Below are 24,349 nucleotides of genomic sequence, written 5' to 3'. Positions count from 1 at the left end.
GGGCACCAAGGGAGTCCCTGTTCAGGAAAGTGGAGGAGCTGGCTGGGATTGGGGCTCTTTCTTCCCAGGAGGAGGAGGGCTGTTCACGATCTATGCCCTGTGTCTGTCTGCAGGTGACTGCTGGTTTCTTGCAGCCATTGCCTGCCTGACCCTGAACCAGCGCCTTCTTTTCCGAGTCATACCCCATGATCAAAGTTTCATCGAAAACTACGCAGGGATCTTCCACTTTCAGGTGAGGTAATGAGAGTGTAGTTAAGAGGGTCAGCTGAAGGCCACCAACTGCTGGTTTCCTGGCCTTGACTTCCCAGAGCTCCAGGAGACTTTCCACCCATCTACCTGTAGCGGCAACAGTGGGCATGGACCCCCTTAAGGCTTCAAGCCTGGGAGGAAACAGTTGCTTATTTATCTCTGGCACCTAATCCCTCCCCCCAACCTTCTGCTATGTCCCAGAAAGGCAGGAAGACATCCTGTTTACTGGCCTGTGCGTCTATTTTTGTGTCTGCAGCTGTCTGGCTGCTGTTAGTGCCTGCAGCCCTTCTCAAGTAGGTCCCTAAGATATTAGTACTGGAACGCCACAGGACCCTTCAGGTTGTACAGGAACCCCTGGTCCACGGCTCCTGTGTACCTCTTCCTCTCTAAGACATAGTGGTACCAAGGCTATCACTCCTCTCTTCCAACCCCTGGAAGAAGAGTCTGCTTAACCTGGGGATCAGCCTTCATGTTTGCCCCAGAACTGAGTCTCATGGTTCTAGAATCCATCCAGCCACTGGAAATGTTCTGGGTTCCAGTCATCTTGGCATAGAGCTGGTGCTAGAGCAGAACCAAAGTGAATTCTACCTGTGAGGGTCTCGAAGTTTCGGGATGCTGAGGAGTCAGCCTGTCTCCAGCTTTGAAGGCTCCCTCGTGTCCCAGGATGACCCAGATCATCAGTTCTTGCTCCCCTGGTCTTGCACCTCAGCACAGAAGGCCTCAGAAAAGGTCTATCTCCAGGCTAAGACTCCACCTCCTGCTGTCTTGGGAACATGGTGTGGCAGCCAGGCCCTGCATTTCATTTCTTCCCTGTGCCATCAAACTATTAGATTCCCTCTGACAGTTAAAGGGTCTCAGATCTAAAAGGGCCTTAAACACAAATAGCAGCTATCTGTTCTCTTTTCAATGAGGGAGAAAGTGCCATTGAAAAGGAGACCAAACTGCATTTGGTCCTTTTCAATTCAAACGGATTAGTTCAAAAAAGAGCAACATCCAAATTTGAAATGATTGGACAAATGTTCCTGCGACAGCTAGAGTAGATTCTGGGTCACTTTCTTCCTCCATTTCAATCCTTGTTCTTCAGTTTGGTATCAAGAAATACCTAAATCAGTACAGTGCCTTCACTGCATAGTTCCCAGTCCTGGCCACATTGAATCATCTGGGACACCTGAGAGTTCTGACACCCAGGTCCTGCCCCAGACCTGCTGAGCCAGGAGAATGAAAATCTTACATCCTAAGACGCTCAAGGAGCACCTATTCTACCTGGTACTGGCCTGGAGTCCGTGGAAGAGGTGAGGTGTATGTAACTCACTTCCTGCCCTCAAAAATCACACAGTCCAGTTAGAGACAGATTGACACACTCCAAACCCAGAATAGGATGAACAGGCACCCAGATGCGAGTACAGGAAATGATGCTGCTTTGATATCCAAGAACCCCCTAAGGGCTGTGGAGGAAGGACAATTTCCTAACAGTAATCTGAGGATGTGACTCTGTGCGTGATGCTTCTGTGCAGTTCTGGCGCTATGGAGAGTGGGTGGACGTGGTTATTGATGACTGCCTGCCGACATACAACAATCAACTGGTTTTCACCAAGTCCAATCACCGCAATGAGTTCTGGAGCGCTCTGCTGGAGAAGGCTTATGCTAAGTAAGCAATGCTTTAGAATGTGAGGTGGGGCTAGAGGTGAGAAAGTGGGTTGCAGAATCCAGCCAAGACCTCACTCACAGGAAGATGCATGTGCCTCTGTACATGCATGTGTGTGGGCGTGTTCAACTGTGACCCAAAGTTACAGATCAGTTCCAGGCAACAACAGCTCTAACTAAAAACATTAAATTTCAGAGTAGAAATTAAGATTTGTGTAGAAGACCTTGAGCTTTAGCTTCCCATGGCGAGTTCTTTCATTGTGCCTCCGTGGTAGTATTGCAAGTCTGGAATCAGAGCATTGTTATCTCTGGAGCTCAGATCCCAGAGTCTTGCTTGGCTCAACCTCATGTGCTTGTAGCAGATTTATAAAGCCATGTTGTCTCTCAAGTTGAAAGCTCCACCCTAGATGCTAATAATGGATTTTTTTTTCTTTTTTTGAAACAAGGTCTCACTCTGTCACCTAGGCTGGAGTGCAGTGGTGCAATCACAGCTCACTGCAGCATTGACCTCCTGGGCTCAAGGTGATCCTTCTGCCTCAGCCTGCCAAGTAGCTGGGACTACATGCGGGCAGCACCGCACCCAGCTAATTTTTGTATTTTTTGTAGAGACAGGGTTTTGCTATGTTGGTAAGGCTGGTCTCAAACTCTTGGGCTCATGTGATCCACCAGCCTTGGCCTCCCGAAGTGCTGGGATTGCAGGTGTGAGCCACCACACCGGCAGCTGCTAATGGCTTTAATGTAGTGGAAAGAGAGTTCTCAGGAAGTAGGAATAGCTGGGTTTCAATCCCAGTGCTTCTGGCTCTCTGTGGCCTTGGGTAGGTCACTCAGCCTCCTAAGCTCAGTTTCTTCATTTATGAGGAAAGGGAATCATTGTTTCCATCCCCTTAGCTCACAGGGTTAATGTGAAATTGATGAAAGAACATCATAGCACGAAGAGGTAAAGTTCTGGTGGCAGTGGTACCTAGGTTTTGTTTCCTGGAACTCTGTGACACCCCTCTCCCCATATTTGGTCTCCATCCTCTCTCTAAGGCTCCATGGTTCCTATGAAGCTCTGAAAGGTGGGAACACCACAGAGGCCATGGAGGACTTCACAGGAGGGGTGACGGAGTTTTTTGAGATCAGGGATGCTCCTAGCGACATGTACAAGATCATGAAGAAAGCCATTGAGAGAGGATCTCTCATGGGCTGCTCCATTGATGTAAGTCTGGGGTGTCAGGAACAGGGCAGGGAGCTCCAAGTGTCAGGAAGCCTTTTACCCAATGAAGGGCAGTATAGAGCTTTTATGTGGGACAGAGCGAATGTTTTGTTTGAGGAAGCAGAAACTGGCTCTCAACTTTGAAGACTGGGAATTTCTCAAGGGAGAATAGTTCTTGGGGATTTTCAATAAAAACACTGATCAAGGACATTCCAAGCCCTGGAATGTCAGTGGAAATTGGTCGAGAGGTCTGTGTCAGTGAAGGCCTCCCTTGCTGGTGCTCCTCAGTCTCAGCACACTCCCTATTAAGCTGGCCAAATACTTGGCTGTGGACCTAAGTCCACCATTTCCCTAAGAAATCCTCCCAGTCACTGGGGTTTCACCATACCCTCCCCCCACTCGGGATGTGGGCTTTGTGTTGTTACCTGGGAGAAGCTAAGCCTGCAGCCCCTTTCAGTGCAAAGAAATGCTGTGAACAGGAGCCAAGGGTAGGGAGATGGCTGCCCATAGCCAGGCCTCCTTCAAGGGGCATACCTTCCCTGAGGCTGCTCAGTATAGTAATATGATAGTCTTAGTGGTTTCTATTGGGGAGAATGGGACCCAAGCTGAATTTCTGGCCCTTCCTCTCCCAACACACCCAGTGGACAGATGGGAATATCAGTTAGCATACAACCCCATAGATGAACTTTTTCTGTATCACTTTTCTCCGTCTTTCCTCCATTCATGCTCTGTTGATCTCTCCTTTTCCCCTTTGTCGGTCCCATCTCTTCCTCCTCTCTCCTTCCCTTTCCACCCTTCTGTGATTGTTCTCTCCCTTGCCTGGGTTGTTCCCTACTCTCTCTGTTGGGCCTCAGGATGGCACAAACATGACCTATGGAACCTCTCCTTCTGGTCTGAACATGGGGGAATTGATTGCACGGATGGTGAGGAATATGGATAACTCGCTGCTCAGGGACTCAGACCTCGACCCCAGAGACTCAGATGAAAGGCCGACCCGGGTTTGTATGCCTCCAAATATCAGAATTGACCATCCCTCCAACCTACGTGACCCCGCCTGTTGATGTCAGACTCCCTTCAGCAGCCAGGGCCTTAGCCACAGACCCCCACCTGGTACCTCCCAAGGGTCTGGATTGAAATAATTTGCTCAGCCAAGACTCATGAGGAAGTGCAAGAGTCAGGATTTTGGAGGGAGTCTCTGCTGCAGTTTCTGTGTATTCCATGGTCCAGGCAGTTCTTCTCATTAACGAACTATCAGACAGAAATAGCAGAAAGACTTATTTTAAAATGTTTTTCTTCTTCTAATGTATTTGTTTATTCATTCAACACTTGTTTTTGAGCTCCTACTATGCTCTAGGCACTCCTCTAGCAAACTAAGCAAATTCTCTCCTCCTTTTTTAGTATTTGTGGAAAAAGCAAGGTCTACCCCTTGTAGAGTATATATTCTAGTACTATCATAAGTTATACCTGCTCACTGGAGAGTACTGAGCCATACAGAAAAACACAAAGGAAAATTTCACTTACATTTTCCCCTTATAATCACTCTTAACATCTGACATATGTCCTTCCAGGATTTTTCTCTGCACACACTGAATCTATCTTTTTGTTTTTTAAATATTGTCATACTGTATGTACCTCTTTGCAGCCTGCTCTTTTTTAGTTGGTTTAATCTTTTTTTTTTTTTTTTGAGACAAAATCTCACTGTTGCCCAGTGGTGCTATCTTGGCTCACTGCAACCTCTGCCTTCAGTTTAAAGCAGTTCTTCTGCCTCAGCCTCCTAACAAAGCTGGGATTACAGGCACACACCACCACACCTGGCTAATTTTTGTATTTTTAGTAGAGATGGGTTTCACCATGTTGGCCAGGCTGGTCTCAAACTCCTGACCTCAAGTGAGCCACTGTGCCCAGCCTCATTTGATATGCTGCCAAAAGTTTTCTCCTATAACATTTTTTTAGTAGCTGCACAATATTCAAACACACAGATATATTTACTCAATACCCTATTACTGGAAAGTTGAGGGGTTTTATTTGTTTTGTTTTGCTACTATTCTAAAATGCTATAATAAACATCCCAATAGATACATCTTTGTATACATCCATGGTGACTTCCGTAGGACAGATTCCCAGCAGTAGAATTGCTGGGTTGAATGATATGCTTAGGTAATGGCAGAGAGTCATTTCAAGCAGCTTCCCAGGTCTAGAACTAAGGATTAATGCATTTCCCGACCCATCTCGGTCTATTCAGCATGATCTGGACCATGAGGACTGAAATCCGGGAGACGCTGAGATGCCAAAAGCCCTGGCTCCACCCAGACCCCTCACCCTGAAAAAGGCTGTAGGAATTCCGCAGCCTAGCAAGGATTCTGGAAGCTCCTTTTAAAGCTGTTAGTAAGCACACGGAAGCCACAGAGCCTATCTAGGGCTTGTGGGACTTTAGCGATCTTACCCTTCTGCCAAGGATCCCCCATGGCTGCAACCTGGAAATTTCTGCAAATGGAAGAGCTACCCCTTAGGCACAGTCATGTCTGAGCAGGGATCTCCTCCGGCCTTCTCAGAATTCTCTCCCTGGGCACTAGGACTCTTGATTGCTTGAATATTAGGTTCTAGGTGGTTGTGGAGGAGGTGAGGGGATGTAAAGAAAAATGCTAGACTTGGCTGGGCATGGTAGCTCACACCAGTAATCCCAGCATTTTGGGAGGCGAAGGCAGATGGATCACCTAAGGTCAGGAGTTTGAGACCAGCCTGGCTAACATGGTGAAACCTTGTTTATACTAAAAATACAAAAAATTAGCCAGGCATGGTGGTGCATGCCTATAATCCCAGCTACTTGGGAGGCTGAGGCAGGAGAATTGCTTGAACTAGGGAGGTGGAGGTTGCAATGAGTGGAGATCGTGCCATTGCACTCCAGCTTGGGCAACAAGAGTGAAACTCTGTCTCAAAAAAAAAGAAATAAGAAAAAGACTAGACTTATTTGTGTCATCTAACTCCTTTTCTCAACCCCTTTCTCTTCCAGGAATAGTCAACCCTGGATGGCCTCAGGGGAAGGAGGATCCCGAAGCCCAGGGCAACCTCCAACTCCACCCCTTCCTCCTTTGAAGGATGCTAAGGGGTCCAGAAAGGAGGGGCAGGGATGTTGTTACCCACCCCACATCCCACCATCCACATTGCTCGCTGATGGTCAGGACAGAGCCTTCTCAGGGAAACCAGTTTGTCTGGAGCTGTGTCTCTTGACACTCTTAAAGGGCCAGTGAAGGTCTGATCGTGGTCATGAGGCACATTTTCAGAGAGCAGAATGGTCTGTGTCCTCACAGAACCTGGGAAATGAACTAGTATGAACTTTGCCTCCAAGCAGCAGAACTTCTATTCCCCCGCTCCTAATGGGCTCTCTGGTTATTGCTTTACAGACCATTGTTCCGTTTCAGTATGAGACAAGAATGGCCTGTGGGCTGGTCAGAGGTCATGCCTACTCTGTCACCGGCCTGGAGGAGGTGAGCCTGTAGTGGAGCTGGGTGGGGCACAGGAACCCTCCTGGCTTAACCTCCTGAAGTCAGGACTTAGTTATTGGGGCCTCTTCCCTGTCTGCAAAGTTTGCCTCCAATCAGGACATTCAGTTCAAGGTCCAAGCCACACACCTGGGAGCAGAGGGGCCTGTGACACTGGTAGTGGGGTCAGCAGTTTATCTTTGCTTTTCATGCTAAAGATGGCAATTTTCCAACATTCCAAAGGAACCAATTGAAATGTCACTTCACTTTGCTTTTACAAAGCTGGTTTCATGTGTTCTTGAGATTCTTGTTCTCTCATGTTCAGATAGCTACAGTTGTCTCTGGGTAGCCACAGGGATTGGTTCCAGAACCCCCAACAGTAACAAAATCTGCAGGTGCTCAAGTTCCTTCTGGAAAATGGAGTAGTATTTGCATATAACGTACACACATCCTCCCATATATTTTAAGTCATCCCTGGATTATTTATGATACCTAACACAATGTAAATAGTTGTTACACAGCATTGGGGTTTTTTGGTATTACTATTATTTTATTATTTTTTGTTTTTTCAAATATTTTTGATCCACAATTGGTTGTATGCTGAAGCCATGCATATGAGAGACTGACGGTTCTGTTTTGCTCCTTCTGGGACTTCTGGGCTTTCCTGAGTCACGTCAGAGATGGGAACATTGTCAGGCCCGTTGCACACAGTTCGGCAGGTTGTGCCCTGTACAGAGGGATGGGCCGAGAGGGGCAGTTGTCTGCATTAGCAGACTGGAGAGAGTCTGCTTGTTTGTAGTTCCTCAGTCAGCAGGGGCCTTTTTTCTAATTTATACAAAGATACCTAATGTGCTAGCGACCCTACTGTACATGCTCCTCCCTCCCCACCCCCCTGCAAGCTCATAATGGCTAGGATGTTCTCTGAGAAACTGCCTCTTAGAGAGGAGATGGCCAAGCTCTAATTCAGGCAGACTCAGGAGGAAAGGTATGACCTCACCCCCTGCCATTCCCCAGCACACTTCTGATTAGTCTCTTTGGCCAGAACCAGGCAGAACATCCTCCCATAAGGGATTCGGCCCCCAGCCCCATCCCATCCCTCAAGGCAAGACAGAAGATTCCCTTTCCAGACAGGCTGCAGGGCATGAGAGCGCTTTCTCTGTGTTTAAGGTCCTATTCAAAGGTGAGAAAGTGAAGCTGGTGCGGCTGCGGAACCCCTGGGGCCAGGTGGAGTGGAACGGCGCTTGGAGTGATGGGTAGGTGAGGGGACCCCATGGGATGGGCAGTAGCAGGGAACAGGGCCCAGGACAAGGCTATGTTGGGAACTGAGCCATGAGAGTATTGAAGATGCTTGGTACAAAATCGCCCTCAAAACCAATGATCCGCAGAGAAGAGGGGTACAGGTGTTGGCTCCAGGGAAGGGCCGGGAGTGGAAGTGGGGTGTGGGGACCCAGAGAGGTTGATGACAGCCATTGGCTGGAAAGGAAGGATTCCAGAAAGCATGGAGAAGATCCCCACAGGAAAAGAATATGAATGCAGGGGTCTGAGCTGGACAAGTGACTTCCCTTCTTGCAGTCTTTCCTGCCTTACCTGTGAAATGGGAATGGTATTATTAGCACTTACCTTGTGGGCTCATATGAGGAGCAAATGGGACTGTTTTTGGAAAGTGCTGAGCTATTACCAAGATTTCCTTACCCGTGCTGACCCCATATTAAGGTGCAAGGGCTGTGTGAAAGAATTTTACTGCTTGTCACTGAAAGGAATAGACTGGGGGCAACAAAAATAATACACATGGGAAGTTATTATGAAGGCTCCAGCACATTTGCAAAACCTCCATGGTCCCACTGGTTCCTAATTACCTCTACTGAATGAGAGGCATTTCATTACTGAATGAGCCCATGAGCTCCTGTTTTATTTCCAGAGGGGATAGTAGGACTCAGTAGTGGAGAATGACTGCAACCAGGAAGCCTGGGCCCTTCAGCTCCTGTGCTTATGTACCGCTGCATACCTCTTAGCTCAGCATGTAATTACTGGTTTGTTCAGTCATTCATTTAGCAAATGTTTCTTGGGTGCCTACTACATAGGAGGCACATGTCAAGGCACTGGGGATATTCTGTGAACCCATAGCCTCCCTCGATACACTGTGATAAGGGTCTGATCCTCATGCCCTGACTGCCTCCTACAGTCATTCACTTATCCATGCTACAAATGCTTACTTCCTCAGTGCTGATTTCTGCCAGGCCCTAGACTACTGACTGGGAATGTAGAAATGAACAGACACATTGGGCCCTGCGCCTGTGGGTTTAAGGCCCAGGGAAGGACAGGCAAACACACACTAATAACTGAGATCAATGTCACAGTAAGGATCACAAAGAGAGGGTCTCCACACCTAGTTTGGGTGGGAGAGGAAGCGTAGAGAAAGGTTGCCTGGAGGGAGTGACAGTGGAACTGTGCTCTCGGCTCTGGGAAGGCCCTTGGTGACTCCTCAATTGTCCACTCTGTTTGCCCAAGTCACCCGCAGGGAACCTTGCTGTGTTCTCCAGCCTCAGAGCTTGGTGGGCAGCCCTGTCCTGCTTTCCATGACGCTTCCCTCACAGGGGCTGCTGACAAGTGGACCCACCCATGTTCACTCAAGGAGCTTTCCTCTGATGTGTCCCTCCTCCTGGTCTCGGGAATGTCCGTGTTCCTGTGGTGCTCTTTGACTCCAAGCACTTCCTCAGCCCCTTACCTTTCCAGGGACCATCCAGTTTAGTTGAATTCTCCTCAGTGAGCCTGAAACACAGATGCACATTATTGCCTCCATCATGAGGAGAGTGTGTGTGTGAAAACTGCCCAGTGTTTAGAAATACAATGCTGGGCTGTTTCCTGAAACAGGGAAGGAGATGTTTACAGGCTTGGCCTTTTTTCTTAGTAACTCAGTTTCTTATTATATGACAGGCACTATGCTAACAGCTTTGCATGCATTATTTCATCTGCCCATCCCAGACTTGTGAACAGGTGACATAATCATTTCCCTTTTGCAGTTGAGGAAGCAGAGTCTGACAGAGGTTAAGTGACCTGCCCAAGGTTGCACAACTAGCACTATTATTAAACAGATACCCCAGTTTGTCTACGTCCAGAAACAAATTCTTTTTCTTTTTTTTTAAGATGGAGTCTCCCTCTGCCACCCAGGCTGGAGTGCAGTGGCGTGATCTCGGCTCACTGCAATCTCTGCCTCCCGGGTTCTGGTGATTCTTCTGCCTTAGCCTCCCAAGTAACTGGGACTACAGATGCATGCAACCACGCCCAGCTAATTTTCATATTTTTAATACAAATAGGGTTTCACTATATTGGGCAGGCTAGTCTCAAACTCCTAACCTCATGATCAGCTCACCTCAGCCTCCCAAAGTGCTGGGATTATAGGCATGAGCCACTGCACCTGGCCCAGAACCCAATTCTTAACCTTTAAAGTGTGATGAGAAGGGTCAAGCCCTCACCAGCCCATTTAAGGAGTTTATGTTCAGTCTTGAGGATGTGAGAAGTCACTGCTGTTGGGTTTCATGCTGAGGGTAACAGATCAGATCAGCAGTTTGGTGGTTCACAGTGGCTGCAACTCTTCGTATTTCTCTGATACCTCCTGTCCCAACCTACATCAGGCCTTCTCTTCTTGCCTCTTCCTTATTTCCTCCATTTTTCCCCCAGTTGGAAGGACTGGAGCTTTGTGGACAAAGATGAGAAGGCCCATCTGCAGCACCAGGTCACTGAGGATGGAGAGTTCTGGTGAGTCCGGAACCCAAGAAGACCCAGAAGGGTAAGGGATGGGGAAGAGAGGGGAAATCTCAGACCTCAATCCCCAGATGAGGTTATCAGATTCCAGCCCTTGGGAAATCTGGGCCCTGTTCTCCTCCCCCAGCCCAAGGCCCAGCAAGGATGAGGTTCTGAGAGGAGCCCTCCAGACCACAGGGACAACTGAGCCCAGGACCAGGCCAACATGACATGTCTCTTGCCTCCCCTGTACTCCTCCACCACACACTCTATTCCAGCCACATGCACCATGGCCTTAGCACAATTTTTTCTGAGCCTAGGAAGCTCTACTTCCCCTGATCTCCCAGCACCAACCTTACCCTCACTCAAGTTGTTTCTACTCAGGCTTCAAGTCTTAGCTTGAGAAGAATCTTCAGGTCTCTGCTTAAAGAGACACCCCCTGTGTTAACCCAGGACTGGGATTAACTTATGATGCTCATCACCCTTAAAATTGTCTGCTTAATTGTCTGTTGTTTCCCAAACAGTATCTCTTTTCCATGTGCCTAGCAGAGCTCCTGGTGCACAGTGGTGGGACACACAGTAACCTTTTGAAGAACTGAATTTCTTTTGAGCCCTCCCATCAAGATACATGAGTTTGAGTCATTTTTTAAAGATGTCTGCACTTTAATATTCATAAGTTATACTATAGTTTTTTAAAAAGGAAAAATAAGTAAATGAAGAATGAGTGGATAGGAACAAAAAATGAAAATGGGTTTTATTTGTTTCCTATTTTTTAGAGCCATGTTATTTTTATTCCAATTACAATAGATAAGAGGTACAGAAAGCTTTTAGGTGTATTTGTTAAGAGAGTTGTGTTAGGTTTGTAAATCACATTCCTCATACAATGTGAAAGCAAAGCCTCATGAAAGTTTGAGTCTTTTAGTTTCCTTGTCTTCAGATTCCTTCATGTTTTTCAGCTTGAGACGTATATGTAGAGTATAAGTTTGGACCTAAACCAACAGGTAAATTTGTAGCAGAGCTTTTCTCATTACAAGCAAATGTGAGTTTTCCAAATCAATGATGATAATAAAGCTTAAGCAGTAGAGACACCAAGGGCAGTCACTTAGAAAATAAGATGCAAATTGGGAGTGGTGACACATGCCATAGTCCCAGCTGCTTGGGAGGCTGAGGTGGGAGGATCACTTGAGCCCACCCCAGGAGTTCAAGTCTAGCCTGAGAAACATCATGAGACCCCCATATCTAAAAGATAAAAATAAAGAAAATGAGAACCATGATTTGTGGCCAATATGTTAGGAAAAAAACATTGTTCTCTTTTTCTTAGTTCCTTTTGGGAAAATAAGGATTTTTCTGTCAACAGACACTGTGGCAGACGTGAAGTATGCTGTCTTAAACTTTAGGAGGCCATGGTGGCTGGATCACTTGAGGTCAGGAGTTTGAGACCCGGGAAGCAGTGGTTGCAGTAAGCCCAGATTGCGCCACTGCACTCCAGCCTGGACAACAGGGCGATACTCTGTCTTAGGAAAAAAAAAAAAAAAAATGTTGTCTTGGTATAATGTCAATGAAAAGGTTTTTTGTGTTTTTATTACTTTTTAAATTTATTTAAAATAGAGACAGGCCTCGCATATTGCACAGGCTGATCTCAAACTCCTAGGCTCAAGCATTCCTCCCACCTTGACCTCCCAAAATGCAGATATGTGGGCCTGGGCAACATATGGGACCACAACTCTACAAAAAATTTAAAAATTAGCCAGGTGTGGTGACGTGTGCCTTTAGTCCCAGCTACTTGGGAGGCTGAATCAGGGGGTCACTTGAGCCCAGGAGGTTGAGGCCACAGTGAACTATGACTGCACCACTGGAGTCTATCCTGGGTAACAGAGTAAGACCCTGTCTTTAAAAAAAGGTGCTGGGATTACAGGTGTAAGCCACCACAACTGTCCTTCTATTTTTTAAGGATATATCATAACTATATATATTTTGGGGGTACATACAGTATTTTGATACACATATACAATGTGTAATGATTAAATCAGGGTAATTGGGACACCATCATCTCAAATATGTATCTTTTCTTTGTGTTGGAAACATTACAATTCTTCTCCTCTAGCTATTTTGAAAGATACTATAGACTGGGCATAGTAGCTCATGCCTGTAATCTCAGTCCTTTGGGAGGCTGAGGCAGGCAGATCACTTAAGGTCAGAATTCAAGACCAGCCTGGTCAACATGGTGAAACCCTGTCTCTACAAAAATATAAAAATTAGATGCAGTGGCATGCACCTGTAATCCCAGCTACTCAGGTGGCTGAGGCAGGAGAATCCCTTGACCTCAGGAGGCAGAGGTTGCAGTGAGCCAAGATCATGCCACTGCACTCCAGCCTGGGCAAGAGTGAGACTCCATCTCAAAAGAAAAAAATATACATGTGTATATATATATACACACTATACTATAAATTCTTGTTTAGCTGTGTTTGCCTTACTGTGCTATTGAGCACTAGAGCTTTTTTCCTTTTTTTGAGATGGAGTCTCACTCTGTCACCTAGGCTGGAGTGCAGTGGAGCCATCTCAGCTCCCAGCAATCTCTGCCTCCTGGGTTCAAGCAATTCTCCTGCCTCAGCCTCCTGAGTAACTGAGCAGGCGCCCGCCATGACACCCAGCTAATTTTTGTATTTTTAGTAGAGAAGGGGTTTCACCATGTTGGCCAGGCTGGTCTTGAACTCCTAGCTTCAGGTGATCTGCCTGCCTTGGCCTCCCAAAGAGTTGGGATTACAGGCGTGAGCCACAGTGCCCGGCTGAACACTAGAACTTATTTCTTCTATCTAACTGTATTTTTGTACCCATTAGCCACCCTCTTTCATCCTCCCCCTCCTTCCCTTCCCAGCCTCTGGTAACCACCATCACCCTGCTTCCATGACATCCACTTTTTTTTAGTGCTATCGTATGAGGGAGAACATGTCTTTGTGGGACTGGCTCATTTTTGAATCATTGTTAGAAAAGATGATGGTTTGGAGTAGATAAATCAGAAGTGCCAGAGTTTGCCCTAAAAAGGAAAGACAGGCTCTTCTGGGACCCTGACCAAGTTCCTGTGAATTATTTTATTACTGTGCTGTGTTAGCCCTGGGATCTTCCATTCCCAGCCCTCCTCACTTGCTCCCATATGGGTCTCTCTCTTCTTCCAACTTCTCAGGATGTCCTATGAGGATTTCATCTATCATTTCACAAAGCTGGAGATCTGCAACCTCACGGCCGACGCTCTGGAGTCTGATAAGCTTCAGACCTGGACAGTGTCTGTGAACGAGGGCCGCTGGGTACGGGGCTGCTCCGCTGGAGGCTGCCGCAACTTCCCAGGTGGGAGATGTTGCTGATGCGGGGAGGGTCGGAGCAGAACAAGTTCCAGGCAGAAGAAGCCTAACTAGCACTTATTGAGTTTCTGTTCCAGATGCCCACTGTCTTATTAAACCCTCCCTATTTTACCAAGAAGGAAACCACTATGTTGAGAAGTTTACAACAGGGAGCTGGTAGCGACTTTGAAGTAGGGAACTGTGGGAACAGTGCAGATGCTGCTTGACTTACAATGAGGTTATGTCCAGACAGGCCATCAGCAGTTGAAAATACCATAAGTCGAAAGTGCGTTTAATATGCCTAACCCACCAAATGTCATAGCTTAGCCTGGCCCACCTTAAACATGCTTGGAACACTGGCCTTAGCCTTAAGTTGGGAAAAATCATCTAACACAAAGCTTATTTTATAATAAAGTGTTGATTATCTCACGTAACTTATTTAATACTATACTAAAAGTAAAAAACAGAATGGTTGTCCGAGTACTTGAAATCCAGTTTCTACTGAATGTGCAACACTTTCACATTATAAAGTTAAAAAACTGTAGCCAAACCATCCTAAGTTGGGGACTGTGTGTACTGTGTCAGTAACAGCGAGGGTAGTAGCGGAGAACCAAGTTAGCAGTTGATGCAATAGTTCAAGTCAGAAAAGATGAAAGCCTGGACCGAGTCAGCAGCAGCAGAGATGAAGGGGACAGAGTAGACTTAGGGAAAGCATGTTGGGTGATGTAGGGAAGAAAGAATAAAGAATGATGTCAAGATTCCCAGTTTGAGGACCTGACAATATTGCAACATAAGAACACAAGAAGGCCGAGTGGGCAGCTCACACCTATAATCCCAGCACTTTGGGAGAAAGAAGCAGGAGGATCGCCTGAGCCCAGGAGTTCAAGGCCAGCATAGGCAATATAGTGAGACCTCATCTTTACAAAATAATTAAAAATTAGGCTGGAGGATTGCTAGAGTTCAGGAGACTGAGGCTGCAATGAGCCATTGTCGCACCACTGCACTCCTGCCTGGGTGACTGAGCAAGACTCTGCCTCAGAAGAAAAAAAAAACACACACAAGAAAAAGATCAGCGTGTTATTTTGGGGGGAGTTCATTGTGGGGTTATAGGGAAAGGAATTTTGCTTGGGACATGAAAAGTTTGAGGTTCCTGTGAAGATGTGTAATAGAGAACTGAATATGCATATTAGATTGCACATATTAGAACTAAAAATATTTCAGGAATAAAGGAAAGAAGAGGCCAGGCGTGGTGGCTCATGCCTGTAATCCCAGCACTTTGGGAGACTGAGGCAGGTGAATCACTTGCGGTCAGGAGTTCAAGACCAGCTTGGCTAACACGGTGAAACCCCATCTCTGCTAAAAATACAAAAATACATGGTGACTAGTGCTGTAATACCAACTACTTGGGAGGCTGAAGCAGGAGAATCGCTTGAACCCAGGAGGCAGAGGTTGCAGTGAGCTGAGATCACCCCACTGCACTCCAGCCTGGGTGACAGAGCCAGACTCACTTAAAAAAAAAAAAAAAAAAAAAAAAGTGAGACAGATTGAGCCTGGGATATAATAGCTCAGGCATCATGAGCATGTAGGGGGCAAAGTAAGAAAGATTGCCTAGGGAGGTAAGAAGGGCAAGGTGAGAGAAGAGGCCCAGGACCAGATTTCAGATACCAATAGCATTTAAGGGGCAGGTAAGGAAAAAATCATCAGCAAAGACTGAATGAAAGTTCAGAGAGGAAGGAAGAGCCACACATCCAATCAGTATAGCTCCATCTGTATAGAGGTAGCCCCCCGCCCTGCCAAATAATTAGACAAATGCCTGAATCATGTTTTCTGTTGGTGTTCTAAACACCTACTAGATGAAGGGGATAGCAATAAATAGGTTCCCTCTGTCTCATCTCCTTCCTGCCCTTTCTCTGAGAGGCAGCTCTGACTGTGTGTTTCCTTTCTGGGGGTGCAGATACTTTCTGGACCAACCCTCAGTACCGTCTGAAGCTCCTGGAGGAGGATGATGACCCTGATGACTCAGAGGTGATCTGCAGCTTCCTGGTGGCCCTGATGCAGAAGAACCGGCGGAAGGACCGAAAGCTGGGAGCCAACCTCTTCACCATCGGCTTCGCCATCTATGAGGTGTGCAGTCCTGATCGGCTCCAGCCCAGTAAATACACTTTCCTGGCGAGGACACTTCCAGGGGCTTCTCGAGGGGTCCTCTGGCTTCCTCAATACTCAGTGACCCCCAGAGCTGCTGGTATCAGGCCCACTTGTGTTTGTAGCAAGCAGAAAATATCAGGTGGGCATTGGAGTGGCAGTGAAGTGGGATTGGCAGGACGGGTACCTGGGGGTCAGGCTTCCGTATGCACGCTGCAGTTGCTGGCATTCCCTTCTGCAAGCTCCTCATCCTCATTCATATCTGAAGCGTTTTCTTTTCTCTTTCTCCTCAAGGTTCCCAAAGAGGTATAGCAGCAGCAGCAGCCAGCAGTTGTGTGCAGCACTACCCAGGGGGGCCCGAGTCTGTCTGTGGCTCGTCGAGAAGCTTCCTGGTGGGGTTTGTGGGCAGGACTATGACAGGAGAGGGCCTTGCCCACATTATTTCCACTGCAGAGCAGGTGCCTCAGGGCATTGCATGAGCTGGGACTACCCCTACCAGGATGTGCATTTTCTCCCTCGCACCAGACACTCTGCGCATCTCACATACGCCTTCGCACACTCATCCTCCTCCACGCTCACAGCCACACACACAGTCACACAGACGCGTTCTGAGGGTGGCTGCCCGCTTGGGATGGAGGAATCACTTCCCTCAGAACGCAGCCAAGTCCTCTAGGCCTCCTTGGGGGTGCTTCCAGCCTAAGGTGCTTTGGAGCTGAGGAGCAGCTGTTCTGGTAAGTGTCCCTGAATGTGGGGATGACACACTTGCCATTCACTCTGAATCGCAATGGAAAAAAAGGGAAGAGGAAGTGAGGTAGGGAGGCTATTTGAGGCCTTAGGAGTCAGAAGTAGGGAGGTTGAGACTGACATGGGTGACCAGGGAGTTGGGAAGGGACCCTTGGAGGCAGCTGTCGCAGGAGAGGGCATCCCTCTTGAGGGGCTCAAGTCCCATGGGCTCTTCCGTCTCTCAGATGCACGGGAACAAGCAGCACCTGCAGAAGGACTTCTTCCTGTACAACGCCTCCAAGGCCAGGAGCAAAACCTACATCAACATGCGGGAAGTGTCCCAGCGCTTCCGCCTCCCTCCCAGCGAGTACGTCATCGTGCCCTCCACCTACGAGCCCCACCAGGAGGGGGAATTCATCCTCCGGGTCTTCTCTGAAAAGAGGAACCTCTCTGAGTGAGTGCCAGCCCAGCTTTCCCACCTGTTTCTAAAACCTCACATGGCCCACTCTAGAGGTTGAAGGCATGAGGCAGATAGACATGTCTCCTCCAGGGGTCCTGGGATATGCTGACCAGCTGAACCTCTTCTGCTAATCCTGAGGCACTGGCCACATGGCCCCATTCATTCATTCAATCTATCCATGCATCCATCCATTCTGCAGATATTTTTTGAGCACCTACTATGTTCCAGGCACTCTCCTAGGCACTAGGGATAGAGTAGTGAAGTAAACAGAAAGAAATCCCTGCTTTCATGGAGCTTAATATTCTAACATGAGACAATAATGGTTAGGAAAAAATGTATGTAGCATGATAGATTTGGAGAGGCGATATGGAGCAAGAATAAAGGGAAGGATAGGAGGTGTTGGGGATGCTTGAAATTTTAGGTTAGCATGGCCAGGAAAGCCACATCCTGTCCCTGGCCACCACAGATGAGCTCATAGCCCCTGCCACTCTGATCTCTGTCCTTGGAAGATGCACCAGGTCCATGGGTAGGTAGCTGGGTCATGTATTTGGGGGGCTCTGAGCAACGCCAAGAACCTGCTTTGCTTGGGCTTGGCTGTTAGGGATAGTGCTGACATGGGGCTGGTTTCTGGGGTTAGGGGTGTTAAGTTTTGGGGGTTCTTTAGAGGCTGATCCTGGCTTGGCCACCCAGAAACCATGCACCAGAGCAAACCTTCCACAGGCTTCCTCCTTGCTTCTGGTGACACTGAGAACCCACATGTCTGTGTTCCTCACAGGGAAGTTGAAAATACAATCTCCGTGGATCGGCCATTGGTGAGTGGTTTAGATCTTTTATGTGAAAAGTCCAGAGGGTCCCCTTCCCTGACCATGCAGGGGACAGATGGTGCAGGACAGATGGGCTATGCTGAGGAGTCCCTCCCTGGGATGCAAATCCTGCTTAGCATGACTGGAAGTAAAGGGCCTTATGATCTGGGGGCCATTGAGTCAGTTCAGGGGCTGGGAAATATAGAAAAGGGTCCTGGGAGGGAGAAGCAGTTTGAACAGTCAGAGAGAGGGAACAAGGCCACAGGAAGGGATGACAAGAGCTGCAGCAAACACTGGATTTCACACATAGAAAAAAGAAAGTAAGCTGGCTCTGGACCTGGTGTCGACACCTGGATCCTCTACCTACCAGCGGGGTGACCCGGACAATTTCAATAATCCCTCTCAGTTTCCTCCTCTGGAAAATAGGATAAGAATGTGCCTTGAAAGGCTTTTTTGAGGTTTCATCAATGACACAATGTATGTGAAGTGTCTGGCACAGCAAGAGCACTCAAACAGAGGTGCTTTTTCACATTTGACACCTTACAAGGTACTTTTCCCACATGTTATCGCAATACTTGCAAGGTTTCTGAGAGGTAGATGAGGTTATAATCCCTGGTTTTCAAGCAAGGAAGCAGAGGCTCAATGGGGTTGAATGAATTCTCCAAGTTCACACAGCTAGTTAAGTGGCAGGTTTGGAACTCACATCCAGACTCTGAGTCGACAGGTTTTTCCTCACCTCCACACTGAGGCCAGCTCGGGCAATGAGAAGCCCAAAGTCCAAAGCATAGAGCCGTGTGTGTTGGGCTGTCTGTGTTGAGGAGTCTTGTGACTGCCATGGGACTTTGGGCTGTAGTCAGTAAACAGTCCCTCGTGCTCTGTGGGGATGACGTAGGCCAATGGGAGTACAAATACCCTTCTGAACTGTCTTCTGGGTAGTGACAGTCATGGTCATAATCCTGACCCTGTGCCAGTGCCAGGTCTCCAAGTGCCTTCTGAATGACCACAGGCAATTGGTTTTAGTGGTAGGTGCGTGTGGGTCTGTTCTGGTCATCTGGATGCTAGTCATTGGTGTACAGTGTTGATCAGGACCTGCAAACTCAAAAGCTATGGGAGCTGGCACGTCACCTAACTGAGCATAGCAGGCAGGTGCAGGGGCTTTGATGTCCCTACACCAACAGAGTTGTCTGCAGTTTCTCAACTGATATTTGGCTCGTGTTGAGGGTCAACAGGAATGGTGGGGCCTGAGGCAATCTGGAAGACGCAGGGAGCAGGCCCTGGGCTCAGCGGATAGTTGCCATGGGGATTACAGGCCCAGGGCGGACTGTTACAGCTGCTGATTTTACCAAAGAAAGTCCCCCTCTGTTAAATGTTTGCTCAAAGATTTTTAAAAAATATTCTGTAAGTCAAAATTCATTGTCAGGTCAGTTTGAGTGAGCCATGTTTTTGGTGTTTTAGTAACCAATTTCATTTTCTAAAAAAGGAAGAAAGGAAACCCTAGCCAGAAGATCCTTTTCCTTGCCATATGCAGTAACAGTAGATTATAAAAACAAAACCTTAGCATTCACTGGTGTCTGGGCATGGAGAAGAGAGAATTCTTTTCTTCCTTCACCCTCCATGCCATTCAGATTTCTGGACCCTGAGTCTCACCCCAAGCTAAAGACCAGGATACAGGGAAGCCAAAAGCCACTGGCTGTTCTGGGAACTTGCTTTTCATTTACTCTGCATTTACTGTTTCCTTTTTTTATGCAGAAAAAGAAAAAAACCAAGGTGGGTGTGTGGGTAGAGAGCACAAAGTGTGTGTATGCATGTGTGTGTGTCTGTGATATGTTCATGTGTTTGTGCTCATATGCATGCCTGCACCAGACTTGCCTCTTCCTTCCCCTCCTTCTCTGAGCTCCTGCTGGGGCTGAGCGTGCAGTAATGGCAGCTAAGATTATGCTGGGGGAAGGCTACATGGCAAGCACTCTTCTAGGGGCTTTCCATGATTAATTCCATCCTCACAACAGCCCTATGAGATGAGTACTGTAACTATCCCCATTTTCAGAAGGAGAAAAGGTACAGAAAGATTGACCAACTTGCCCAAGGGAGTGGCAGAGCCAGTACTTAGAGCCAGGCAGTCTGGGTCCAGAGTCTGTGCCCTGAACCACAAGAGGCCATCATAGACCATCAGATTTGGTGCTAGCATTTACATTGGTGCCTGGTGGTGATGGGTCCCTCACAGGTGTTCTCCAGTTACTGGCGCTGGACCAGACCAGAGCTGACTGCCGCATTTCAGGCACTGTGCTTGGGGTAAAACTCTCCCCCTTTTTTTTTGGGACGGAGTTTCGCTCTTGTTACCCAGGCTGGAGTGCAATGGCATGATCTCGGCTCACCGCAACCTCCGCCTCCTGGGTTCAGGCAATTCTCCTGCCTCAGCCTCCTGAGTACCTGGGATTACAGGCACGCGTCACCATGCCCAGCTAATTTTTTGTATTTTTAGTAGAGACGTGGTTTCACCGTGTTGACCAGGATGGTCTCGATCTCTTGACCTCGTGATCCACCCGCCTCGGCCTCCCAAAGTGCTGGGATTACAGGCTTGAGCCACCGTGCCCGGCCTTGTCCCCACTTATAAAAGTATCTACAAAGAAGGTGCTACATTTTTCCCTTTCACGGGTGAGAATCAAAAAAGTGCCCAAGGACACAGAACTAATGAGTGGGGAAAATGGAAGTGGAAATAATGTCTGTTTGCTCCAAAACCTATGTTTCCTGCCCTCTCTCTCTGGTGCCAGCCCCCTACACTTCAAGGTCTGTGTTGTCCAGACCCACACTCAGGCCTGCCAGTGTGTGCCTGGCAGGGATGCTCCATGGCCATACCATGTCCCTCCCACACATTCCCCTCAGACTGACCTCCATTTGCTCTGGGATCCCCACAAGTGTCAGCCGAGCAAGACACTTTGCTTAGAAGGTAGAGCAAGCCAGGGCCTCTGGAGCCTGCTGGGGAGCCATTTCCATGGGTCTGTCTGCTTGAGCTGTAGTAGATGAGCAGTCTGGAAACGCAGTGGCGCCTGAGCCCGGGTGGGCTGCTTCTCTGCTCTGAGAGGCTCTGCCTGCCTTGTTGCCCTCTGCACTGCAGCATCAACCCCCACCGTCTTGCCTTCCCCCGGCTTTCACTACAGCAGCACCGCACCCACCAGTGTCAGCACCACATGGCAGCCACTCCCTGCCCTTTTCATATCCTTATCACTTGCATGAGCATGTCTTGAAAATATCCCTTGTTTGTGTAGCATCTTAAATGTTTTTGGCAGTATGATTTTCCATTTGCTATCTCATTTGATCCCCACAAAAGCCCTATGAGGAAGGAGAGCTGGTTTTACTGTTAAAGGATGAGTAAACTGAGGCCAAAGAGGGTATTTCTTATATGAGGGGCAGGGCTGGGATTCCAGCCCAGTGTTCTGACAGTTACCCACTGACCATGCCACTAATCCGTGTCTTTTTCCAATCTATACTTTGCAGAGTCCTAGAGGTTCCTTGGAGGTGCCTCAGTAGCTGCCATGGTGATGTGGAGTGCTGAGGGCAAAGAGCTCTGTTACCAATCAGAGAAGCTCTGTTTTTAATGGCTTTATACACATGGTGTTTCTGCAGGAAATTTAATTTGAAAAATGTTTCCATCTGGAAAAAAAGTCTACAAAATATTTGACAATCACTGCACTAGATCATGCTGCTGTTAGCATTCTTAACATTTCACATGCTGAGCTATCTTAACTCTATCATAAGGAGGGATGGAGTGGGTATGGAAGGATAAAGAACTGAAGTCACACGGCTTGTCAGTGGCAGAGATAGCGCTTCAACTGAGGTTGAAGAGCTCCCACCTGTTCTTTTTCTCTTCTCACTGGACAAAGCTGCTCCAAGAGAAAGGTTGCCCCAGCGTGCCTGTTCAGACTGTAATCCTTGCTTCCTTCCTGCCCCCTCCCTAATTCCCTCCTATCTCCAGCCCATCATCTTCGTTTCGGACAGAGCAAACAGCAACAAGGAGCTGGGTGTGGACCAGGAGTCAGAGGGCAAAGGCAAAACAAGCCCTGATAAGCAAGAGCAGTCCGCACAGGTATCTGAGCACATGGCACGAATGGGAATGGCCAGCATGCTACGGGGGCTTCCTAGGGGCTTGGGATACATGGCGGCTGCAGGCTTCCCCATGGGTTGTCAAATATCTAGAGATTTGGATTTGTCCCACTGACCTTTTCTCTCAGCAAGTTTCCCTGAAATTTGGGATGCTGCTTGGGTGAATGTCCCAGGCTGGGGGTTCCATCCTAGGAGTAGATGGCAGGCTGAGCCTCCCATGAAGCCGATTCTGCCAGGACTGAAAGAAGGGGAGGCAAAGGCTGAGACAGCACCAGCTTGAGTGGAGGCGCAACTCCTGTCTCCTGTGTTGAGCTTTTCGCTATAGGGGATAAAGAATAGGAGCAGAAAAGTGAGGCTAACATCAGAACTGGGGTCCTCTCGAGCTCATGGGAGGGTGTTAGATTGGAGTGGAGAGCTTAGTAGAGGCAAAAGTAGAGGCAGACTTCTGCCTTAGGGGCAAAAGTCTCCAGACGAATCCAGGGCCTTCCTTTTATCTGGGGGCACTTGTGCAGTGGGGCCTAGGGGAGGTTCTCTGAGGACTTGGCCTTGATGACAGAGGTGGCTGGAGGAATCAGAATAGTCAGACCTTTGACCTGAGGGCACCTTTGGTTGGAATGGTCAGGACTGCGATGGTGTAGAGGGCTCTAGTGGGCAGGGACTGGGGTGGGGGTGAGGAGGATGTCTGTGTCTGCATGGCTGCCACATCTCCTTTGGCTGGGGGAGTCAGGGCTGTGTGGAGTACAGAGTCACTGAGGCCTCGATGCTTCTCACTCTGGCTCACCGGGTCTGCACTGGCCTCTGTCCCCAGCTCCTACAACCACCTCCAGTCGTTTTAGGTACTTGGCTCCCTTGGCCCAGAGGAGCTTGCCTCATAGGTCTGTCCACCTCTGACCCCTGTGAACCAGCGTTTCTTTGTGCCTCCACAGCCACAGCCTGGCAGCTCTGACCAGGAAAGTGAGGAACAGCAACAATTCCGGAACATTTTCAAGCAGATAGCAGGAGATGTGAGTACCTCCAAGCCCAGGATGCCCACAGGTGCTTCCTTCTCTCCTGGATTAACTGCTCAGATTGCCAGTTATTTCGTTACTGTTTGTTAGAAATCATTTTGGACTTTGGTGAAGCCAGGGGATGTATGTGTAGCACACAAATTCACAAGCCCTTAAGTTTTGGACAGCCATGTCCACTGGGGGGCTCAGAGGCCTTTTTTGCTGTGAGCTGCCCACAGCAGTCCCGATAGCTGAGATGCAGTATCTGGCCCCTCCCCCATCTTCCTCAGAAAAGCCCCAGCTTCCTATGACATAATAGCACTGACGGGCACTTTACAAACGCAGCCTGCTGGAATTTGTTTAGCAAAGCGTCTGTGCCAGCAGCTGCTGTACTGGTGAACCATGACCCTCCTCTCCCTTCCTCCCCAGGACATGGAGATCTGTGCAGATGAGCTCAAGAAGGTCCTTAACACAGTCGTGAACAAACGTGAGTGGCTCAAACCAAATGTAGAGGGTGGGTGGGGAGTCCAGTTGTCTCAAAGCAGCTCCTCCCTCTTCTCCATTCCCCCAGACAAGGACCTGAAGACACATGGGTTCACACTGGAGTCCTGCCGTAGCATGATTGCGCTCATGGATGTATCCTTCCTGCCACTCCTTCCCCACCCTCTGTCATCAGCCCATGGGTGCCAAGGAAACAGAGGGTGCCCAGTCAGGCAAAGGACCTAATTTGTGCCCAGGGTAACACTTAAGAAGCCCCTGATTCAGAACGTCTTGGCTCCTCTTCTGAAAGAGGTTGTTAGAGGCAGAAGGGGAGAACATTGGGTTGTAACTGCCCTAACAACTGTGCTTCTCTCAAGCCTGGATCCTGCCCAGTCAAAAGTGGTCCTTAGGAGTCAGGCTCCCTGGGTTACAGAGTAGGCAGAGTCTCTGACTGGTGAAGGAGTGGTGGGGAGGGCTAAATACCACAACAGAGCAGAGGGCAGGACAGCCCAGGCGGAGTCTCCTAGACACCCACTCCCAATCCAGGAGGATTCTGCTATGTGCCTTGTAGCCCTGACCTCCCTCCTACAGACAGATGGCTCTGGGAAGCTCAACCTGCAAGAATTCCACCACCTCTGGAACAAGATTAAGGCCTGGCAGGTGAGAAGAGAAAATGAAGTATGGGAGTGAAGAATGGGGTTGATCTGGAGATTCAGTGTTATGACTGCCATCCTCAAAATTTCTATTGCCAGAAAATTTTCAAACACTATGACACAGACCAGTCCGGCACCATTAACAGCTACGAGATGCGAAATGCAGTCAACGACGCAGGTGCTGTGAAGGAAGTAGTGACAGGGATGTGGACCCGAGGCGGTGGGAGCAGCAATGGGAGGGGCCTAGGCTACTAGGGCCTCACAAGAGAAAGGATAGGGAAAGGGCTTCTCCTTTTCCTTTCCCAGGCCACAGGGTGGCCGAGGGGCAAGGAAGGAGCAAGGAAAATAGAAGGCAGACCCA

General features: G+C 48.4%; 1 protein-coding gene and 1 long non-coding RNA gene across 3 annotated transcripts in view; one reads left to right on the top strand and one right to left on the bottom strand.

The window, feature by feature from the left end:
* CAPN3 (calpain 3) overlaps positions 1-24,349 on the top strand; it is a 67,817-nt gene that overhangs the window by 41,949 nt on the left and 1,519 nt on the right. Inside the window, exons 3-21 of one of the 2 annotated variants that reach the window (XM_032297849.1) lie at positions 114-232; positions 1,764-1,897; positions 2,923-3,091; positions 3,943-4,086; positions 6,490-6,573; positions 7,735-7,820; positions 10,246-10,323; positions 13,490-13,650; positions 15,598-15,767; positions 16,080-16,091; positions 16,754-16,962; positions 17,744-17,780; positions 19,521-19,538; positions 21,742-21,852; positions 22,796-22,873; positions 23,285-23,342; positions 23,427-23,491; positions 23,927-23,995; positions 24,088-24,166. In XM_032297849.1, the coding sequence (XP_032153740.1) occupies positions 114-232; positions 1,764-1,897; positions 2,923-3,091; positions 3,943-4,086; positions 6,490-6,573; positions 7,735-7,820; positions 10,246-10,323; positions 13,490-13,650; positions 15,598-15,767; positions 16,080-16,091; positions 16,754-16,962; positions 17,744-17,780; positions 19,521-19,538; positions 21,742-21,852; positions 22,796-22,873; positions 23,285-23,342; positions 23,427-23,491; positions 23,927-23,995; positions 24,088-24,166 (1,881 nt within the window). The remainder of the gene's footprint in view (positions 1-113; positions 233-1,763; positions 1,898-2,922; positions 3,092-3,942; positions 4,087-6,489; positions 6,574-7,734; positions 7,821-10,245; positions 10,324-13,489; positions 13,651-15,597; positions 15,768-16,079; positions 16,092-16,753; positions 16,963-17,743; positions 17,781-19,520; positions 19,539-21,741; positions 21,853-22,795; positions 22,874-23,284; positions 23,343-23,426; positions 23,492-23,926; positions 23,996-24,087; positions 24,167-24,349) is intronic. The other variant, XM_032297851.1, reaches the window with a different exon arrangement.
* On the bottom strand, positions 7,819-13,538 carry LOC116564578. Its single transcript, XR_004274983.1, has 3 exons — positions 13,450-13,538; positions 10,007-10,747; positions 7,819-9,336 (listed from the first exon to the last, which is right to left on the bottom strand). It is a non-coding gene; the product is annotated as an uncharacterized LOC116564578 (long non-coding RNA).

This window comes from Sapajus apella, unplaced genomic scaffold, assembly GCF_009761245.1.
Source record: "Sapajus apella isolate SASKATOON/1434 unplaced genomic scaffold, GSC_monkey_1.0 scaffold37, whole genome shotgun sequence".
Lineage (NCBI taxonomy): Eukaryota > Metazoa > Chordata > Mammalia > Primates > Cebidae > Sapajus > Sapajus apella.
Note: the sequence above shows the minus strand (reverse complement) of the source record. Positions and strands in the feature narration are given on the sequence as shown.